At 38.1% G+C, this 8,553-nt stretch overlaps 1 protein-coding gene across 1 annotated transcript; it reads right to left on the bottom strand.

Annotated features, from left to right (window-relative positions):
• Positions 1 to 3,206: 3,206 nt before the first annotated feature.
• Positions 3,207 to 7,247, bottom strand: LOC149211277 (nuclear pore complex protein NUP50B-like). Its single transcript, XM_089396990.1, has 2 exons — positions 6,874 to 7,247; positions 3,207 to 5,075 (listed from the first exon to the last, which is right to left on the bottom strand). The coding sequence occupies exon 2, from the start codon at positions 4,986 to 4,988 to the stop codon at positions 3,579 to 3,581; it is 1,410 nt and encodes a 469-aa protein (XP_089253116.1). The 5' UTR covers positions 4,989 to 5,075; positions 6,874 to 7,247; the 3' UTR covers positions 3,207 to 3,578.
• Positions 7,248 to 8,553: the final 1,306 nt, after the last annotated feature.

Here is an 8,553-nt window from a genome sequence, read left to right on the forward strand (position 1 = left end):
TGAGGTTTCTTTCTCACGTTGTTGGCTTCAAGATGAATTCATTCATCTCCCATAGTCGAATCTGTCCTTCAACTGATGTTGGTGACCAAGATATTGGCTCTAATACCATATAAATTTAAACAACAAAGCAATTCAATTCACCAACTTTAGCAATTACATTGCATTGGCTTCAAAATATAGCATTATTCTCAGGGTTCTAGTAGATAAGAACTACAACATAATATATTGTACATAATAAGGATCGGTTGGTGTCATTATTGAGACTCTTATCTTATAACTAAGCCTCTGAGTTGGAAATATAATATAAAAAAATTATGGCCATGACACAGTATTTGACCTGATGGACAAAATAAGAAATAGCTGCTGGAGATGAGACAGACTTGAGGAAAATGACTTTGAATGAAGAGGGCAGCAATATTCCATGTCTTTACTTGAAATACTGCATTGATAGCTTGGAAGTTGGGTGAGTGTGACAGTTGAAATATCAAGAAAAGATAACTATCAAATAACTACAATCTAGTAATCTCAGTACATACCAACACCTGCCTAGTAGCAGTTAAACTTTCTGACTAAAGTCGACAAGAAATTGAAGACCTTACCTAAACTCGGGGCCTTAATCCTTTCTCACTCCGATGCATGTCGCAACCTAATACAATGGATTCAATTAATAGATCATATTAGATGGATGGGAAGTGCAATTAAATTTAATCACCTCCACAACTCTTCCAAACATTTAATGGTAGCATCCAAATACAATGGATTCAATTAATAGATCATATTAGATGGATGGGAAGTGCAATTAAATTTAATCACCTCCACAACTCTTCCAAACATTTAATGGTAGCATCCAATGCAAAGATCTTTAGCCCCCCACATTTGGGTCAGAGTCAAATGCTTTGAGAATCAATATGGGTCTAGTTCTCGATTTAAAACATTTTGCTCTCTACACACTGCACAGTCCTCTTAACGACTGGAATGTTGATATAACAATCCCCTTGCCTTTTGGTTATACTAATCGTAGAAAAATGAGAAGTGAGCTATGTTTGGGAGTGCAACACCTATCCAAACAACAAACCATATACAACTAAATTCTTCAGAGTAGTGACCAGAAGGAAATACAAGTTAAACCAACATATCCATATCCATAAAGGGAGAAAGGAAACACAATCAACTTACATCCACAGTTCCTCTCAGAATTTTACTGCAAAGTGTCAAAGGAAAATAGGAAAACCCCGACGTTCTTATAAGGTAAATCAAACTTCGTACCAAATTCGAGAAAGAGATGAAAACGGATTCTTTGAGATAAGATGAAATCAGATACATCTAATTAGCAAAAAATATAATTGTGGCAACATGATTTTATGCCTACATTCATGGTTGAAATTGACAGCCGTGTGCATGTCTTTCTGTGGTTTTGCAGTCTAGAAAAACTCTTCTTCAAAAGACTCTTCTTTAACATGCAGATGGTCGTCAAAATATGTGTGCGCACGTGTAAACACAATGAAAGAAATGGTACCTTCAACCAATCTAGAGACAGTACAAATCATTATGGCTACGCCCAAGCCAAAGAAGGGCACCCAGTTGTCAAAATACAAAACTGAGGCAAGTTTAACGACTGCAATGCATATTTTTCACTTCACACATAGGCCACACCTCTGTGAGAGTGTCTTGGGTCTTAGAAAATACAAACCACACATATGTAACAGCTTGCTGGGCACAAATCAAACTTCTTCAGTAACTGCCAGAAAAAAAGTCTAACCTCTGTAACGGGGTGTTGGGCACAAAACCGAACTTAGATTCCAATAATTCACACGTATAAATGCAGAACAGTATTCTATATCAACTGGCTGGGCATGAGAACAAAAGAGACCCTTGGCATAGATTCCTAGGGACAAGAAAAAGGCAGATCGGACCTTTCAATCAGAATTTTTAGGCATGGAAAATGCAGATCAGACCTGCATAAGATTTAGTTGGGTATGAATTAAGCAAGTCTAGGATTAAAACTGACAGGTCGCATGTCCACAGTTAAGACCATTCACAAAATTGTGGGGCACAGAAATATGAATCAAATATGCACTCTAAAAGATTCAAATCAAATTGCTAAACACAGGAAACTCTGCCCTTCTAATAATCCAGACTCACACCAAGCAAAAACATGAGAAACCTTCTATTTGCAGTGTAATGATGATGCTCTGCATTTGTACTTTGGACTATGAAGCCTCTCCTCTCTTTCAATTGAGGAGTTCTTCCATTTTTCCTTTTAAAATACACCATTTCTACAGGATATGGCACAAAATCCTGGATGGATCTTGGCCATATCTGGATACAGATCTAAAACAGGGATCCACAGATCTTGACAGCAGGATGAACTGATCAACTAACCTGGATTAATATCTCTCTAAAATTTGTGTATATGATCAAGTTATATAGATATTTGTAAAGTGCATTATAAAATGTTGTACATTTTAGGAAGGTCATATTTCGACCCCCCTACACCTACTTAACCTACACAGCCAAGAAAATGACCTGCACTGAACCAGCAGCTATTAGCTACTAGTGCTTAGAATTACTTTTCAAGGCACCACACGTCTGAGAGAAAAAGACACATGATATCTACACAAGACCAGTTTTCTCATTAATACCAAAATGGTAATACCTAGTAAAACCATTTAACTAAATTTTCTATCAATGAACATGGCAGACTGCCATAGTAAGAACATGTGTGCCTAGTAGAAGTGCCACATTTCCAGGACATTGGTATTTCTATTAATTAATTGGAAAACATGTCATTAAGCAACCAAGAAATATAGAGGAACAAATGCTTAAATTTTCAGAAAATAAAAGCTATCATGATTTAATAAATAAATTTAAAAAAAAAAAGGATATCCTGCAACGAAAATCAACCAACTCTTTAAAAACACCAATAATTCAAATAGCTGTGCCAATCAACCACAATTGATAAACATGATAAAGATCTAACTACTGTTAAGTGCTAAGTAAATTTATATATTAAACCCTAATAGATAAGAGTGTCTTCAGCAGGCAGCATATGTCATTTCCATACATTTTAGTTCCATGCTTCAATGCATACTCTTTCCTGTTTAATGATACTGAAAACATAAGCAATTTGACAGATTTTACTGTATATACAGTAAATAATACAATTTATATCAAAGCCACTTCAGATGAGAATTTACTCCAAAACATGAATTAAGAAAGCAAGCTTGCAATAAAAACAGGCATAGAATACTTGCAAGTGAAAATACTGTTTTCTAAACCACTTCAAATAATTTTTTCCGAGAATAGCCTCTTGAAACAAATTCCAACTACCCATGAAAAGTATCATGCTCTCCCAAAGTTTGCTTCCTTTCACAGGATAGAATCTGATCAAGTGAATGAATGTTGCTCCTATTTGAAGAGCTAAAATATCTAGCAAGAATTAACTAAATGCTATAAGATCTAAGAAAATAGAGACCATAGGACGACATGATAACAAAAACAGGGCCACTATCGAGGTGCTTGTACTCTGGACCAAATATGTATGGATAGACTTGAATTGAACTTGATGTTAAATAACTTTAATCTTCAGAAGCTTTAGGAGAATTTTCTGGGGTCTTCAAATTACTTGAAGATCTGCCTTTGTGCGCTTCAACAGCTCTCTGGAACTCTTCAACAATGGAACTATCTCTAAACTTCAGAGCAAATGTGGAAAGGCCTGCCTTGGATTCACTAGCACTGTTCATGCAGGCAAAACTGATACCTCGCTTGTCCATACTGGTTAACTTCATGTCTGGGAATAAATTGGCATTAAGGACTAATCTGTAATTACCTTTGGACCTCATCACAAGCCTTGCTTTTCCAGTCTCTGTGGCAGAAACATTGACCTTAATTTCACCCTTGCCTCGTTCCTTCCAACCCCCACTAATATACTCAAACAAGGCAGCATCAGCTGTGAACACTGCTTTCTCTTTTTCTTCACCTGTCTCTACAGGTACTTCCTGCAAAGCTGTCAAACCACTTCCACTAATTGTAACATTGTCAGTTGTTGACCCTCCAAATAGCTGAACAGAAGCACTACCATTGCTAGTACTTGATGGTGATGACCCATTACTAGCAGATGCCTTTGTGCCTAACAATGATCCTGTGATACTAAAGGTCCCAGGACTGAAAGCGGAGCCAAAGGGCACTGTGTTGGAATCACCAGCTTTCGGGAATAATCCAAACGAAAAGGAAGAGCTGGAAAAGCCAGTACCCGATATACCTGTGAATGCATTCCGGGTACCAGAAAGTTGCTGGAATGAGTTAACAGCAGGAGATGGCTCTTTTTCAGGATTACCATCTTTAGGAACTTCCCTGGGACTCTCCTCCTTATTAGGGTCCTTACTTTCAATGGCCTCAACATGCTGTTTGTCTATTGATTCTTCAGGGCCATCCTTATTTTCTTCCCCATTCTCCTTAGAAGCCTTTGTTGGCTCCAGATGTGCCTCTTCCTTATCTTTCGAATCATCCTCATTCACATTTGCATCAACTAACTTAGTCTCAGGTACTTCATTGGCCTCATTAACAGTTACATCCACAGCCTTCAGCTCAGGCACTTCTGTAGCCTTATTTGGGTTTTCACTTATATTAGTGTCATCTTTAGCCTGAGATACATCTTCCTCTTGCACAATAGAAGGCTGCTCACTAGATGCTGTGGAAAGGGTAGTTTCTAGAGCCTTCACCACAGTTTCACCTGTAGCAGAAGATGGTGTGGAAGAGGGAACCAAACGAAGGCCTGCAAAGGGATTGGCTGCTCCACCAGATGTTGTTGGATTGCGACGGACTTTCACAATTCTTCTAGATGCGAGGACCTCTTCACTGGCCCTCTGAAAAGTTCCAACTTCTTGACCAGAAGCATCTTCCTCTGCATCAGGATCATCATCTCTAGAAAGTTGTCTGCCTGCAACCCTCTTCTTTGAGGGAGGAAGAACATTTTCTGTGTCGCCCATTTTACCTTTCGGATAGATGTGCTATTTAGATCTTTGGTAGATGTCCTTTAAAATTCTATTTTCAGAACCTCTTTTACAGAGCCTTATCTGCAAAGTTAAGACACAAAAGATCAAAAGAAGATGATGGGCACAAAAGACACATGCAAAACAACTAGATGCCACAAAAAAATATTTAATTGTAATTAAAAATGTAAATACGCTAAGACTGTTGCAGATGAATGAAGTTATGGACAAGCATATACTGAAACTCATAAAACCAGAGTCAAGAATAATAACAGCAAAAACATTCAAACCCCTTTCATGAAGTGAGTAGCGAGTATATCGAGACGAAGAACCTTTCTGTTAAGCTCCTCAAATTGTAATTCAAACAAAAATAATCAGACGAAGAACCTTTCTGTTAAGCTCCTCAAATTGTAATTCAAACAAAAATAATCAGTCGAGAGCTAAAGGACATATCTATAATTAAACGTCTTGCCACACCAGCTCACACCATGTTCATCAACATCAACAGTGCAAAGCAAACATAAGCAAATTCACAATCCCTCTGTTGAAAACCTGATAACACTACAACGACCCAGACTTAAATGATAAAGGCAACTCCGAGGTATACTATAACATACAACTTGCAATAAGACATACAACTTGCAATAAGACGCTCTAGAAAATGCCATCGGTGAATCAGAATGACAAGGTAGGGTTATTTATGCAAAACTATCATCTAGCTGTATCGAGCGATTTCAATAGTATCTAATGGAAGAAACAAAGAAAATATGTATATGCAACAAAATCATTAAAAAGCGAATACCTGGACGAACGAATAAACATTGCAATATGGCAGAGAAAACCTAATCCTGCCAGATTGACCCACAGCTTACAATAGAGGATTTTTGTCAATACAAGTATCAAGGCAAATGATGTTCAACCCATGCACCCAGGTCTGACACCCCGACAAATCAACTATCAAAACATTCAAATTCTCTTTCAATTGCCAAAAAAGACCTCTCTAAGAATTTGGCACCGATAACTCAATTCCGCAAATGGGCATGTTTAAAGATACATCTGCACAACCCATATTCAAACCAGGGAAAAAAAAAACCAACACCGTCCACTTGAGTGCTTTCTAAAACAATTGACACATAAAACTAATCACTAATGCACAAATTGGGCAAGTCTAAGATAGCATCCAAGAGTCATCACCCGGAGTAAAACGACGCACAAAACATTTACGTGCATCAACACTCCATCCATATCCTCATGATCCAAGTTACCAAAAAATCTCATGCCTGCAAACCCTAACTTTAAAAATGTAGAAAAGGAAAACCATTCAAACATATGAAATCCAGCTCAAAAAATACCGAACCCACCATGAGAAGAGACCTGGAGCAGTAATTTCCATCTTTTGGAGAGAAGTGAATAAGGAAGAAAACAAATTAAGATGGCTTAGAAACTCTGCATAAAAAGATATGTCAATAGCAAAGAGCAGTAGTGGCAGTATATTCCTTTCTATATATACATAGATAGATACACATAAATACAGAGTGCACAGACTTGCAGAGAGATAAACAAGCGCTGTGTGTCCCTTTTACGTGTGCGAGAGAGGGCCTAACCTAAATATTATCCATTGACATTACTTTTTCCTTTCAATAATCCCTGCAATACCAGAAGTTTTTGCATTTCAAATCAGGATCTATCTAAGCCCGTCTCAGAGTGACCAAGAATAGATGAGCCCACATCATAAAACCCGAAACCCAAATACAAAATCACAAAAACCCTTAAAACCCTGATAATATTTTCACAAAACAAGAGGAAATAACATACAGAAATCGTACTAAAAAGGCCATGGAACAAAAAGGCATTGAAAAAGGGTTAGATTAGGAGCACCCACCTGGTCAGATAAGTGCTAAAAGCTTAGAAGGCGGTGCCAACAAGATCCGGCAGAGTCGCAATCCGCAGAGCTGCCTTCCAACAAAAAAATAGGGAGAAATATATATATCTTTTATATATCCCGGCTGCCTTTTGCGTTGCTTTGATTGCCTGAAGTGCAAATCACTCGTAGAATGAAACAGACACAAAATGATGTAGAATCCAAACAGATCAGCAACGGAAATATGGTTTTCCTTACTCCCCTCTCTTTCCCGTTAGCATTACATGTGACCATTTCCTAGCATTTCATGTCATGTCCACATTTTTGAGCCGTGGTGCTCTTCTCAACTGTTAACTTCCTATTTTCAATATGAACCATCTTCCTCCACATTTCTGTAATATTCCATCTTATTATCCCGGACTAAATCTCAACAAATCTTGATTCCATATAGAATTTCCAAATTATTCATTGATGGATTATATGGATCATTATCTCAGTAGTGAGGTGTGAGGACCGTGTTCGGTGGAGTTTATGAGTTATTACAATAATTATAAAAACTATAATGAGTCATTATATAGTTTATTATATAAAATATTATGAGTCATTATACATGTTATTAAGTTTAGAAAAAGTTAAATATTTTATAATTTAAATATTTTTAATTTATTTTCTTCGACGGGGTGCTAACGCATTGAAAGTGGAGTATATTAGGGGCATATGTTGTCTTTACGATCAAACTGATAACCCTTGATATCGTTGGTGTTAGGAACCTTGAGTTCGCGAGTGCTCGAGAGAATCTTAACACTGAAGTTACTAAAGGGTATGTTTAATCGAATGGGTGTGTTACCCATAGCGGGCACGTTTAACCAATGGGTACGTTTAATCGAGGGGTGTAGTGGTCATAGCGACGGTGCCTACCCAATGTGTGGATAATGAGTGTGTTGAATTTCCACGACCTTGGTGTCTAGGATAGAATCGTAAATCATTGACGCTACCGAACCAAGAATCACAATGAAGCTATTTTGCACGGCGGAATATAAACAACAGTAAATCTACTAATGTACAAAATATAGACAACCCTTTTTACAATTTTCAACCCAACTTCATTATATTAATCAAACTGAATAATACAACAGTCTAGGGCCCCTGTACCGAGGATAATGGCCCTCAAATATCAACAAGTACAAGAATACAAAACTGGGGCTTGGTGTCAATCCATCGACAACCAATCTACCCTCAATAAGATACTTTGATCGTCTAGTTGATGTAGAGCTCCTCACAACTGTCTTGGTTGTACCCTGTACCTGCCCGGTCCTTTGGCTCCCGATCTACAGCACTGCCTCTATCAACAATCCAAGTCCATCTGGCCACTGAACCTCGGCTATCCAATATGTTCACTAGTTGATCGTTGGTCCATCAACACATCGAGAATCCTTTCGAGTCGTTCACAACTCCGTTTGTGAACAACTTTCAATCTGCCCACTACTTCTCCTCAGCTACTCGGGGACTTCAGCCCAGTATGGTCTTCCTACGCTGCTCCAATGAAGACCAACACAAGGCACAGAGAGCTACCACCTATCACTGCAAGATGTCCATCTCCCACAATGAACATGGGATAGGAGGACTGCCCATCATTTGTTGTAAAAGTCCTTCTCACATAAGTCTAGGGCTGCTCAACTGCTCCTCTGGCTCATCAAACCT

This window comes from Pinus tabuliformis, chromosome 1_2 (assembly GCF_031772625.1).
Source record: "Pinus tabuliformis cultivar Carrire ecotype Pingquan chromosome 1_2, CPIR1, whole genome shotgun sequence".
NCBI lineage: Eukaryota > Viridiplantae > Streptophyta > Pinopsida > Pinales > Pinaceae > Pinus > Pinus tabuliformis.

Bases quoted from the DNA above. Each gene is read 5' to 3' on its own strand.
- LOC149211277 (XM_089396990.1), bottom strand. From the start codon at position 4,988: ATGGGCGACACAGAAAATGTTCTTCCTCCCTCAAAGAAGAGGGTTGCA.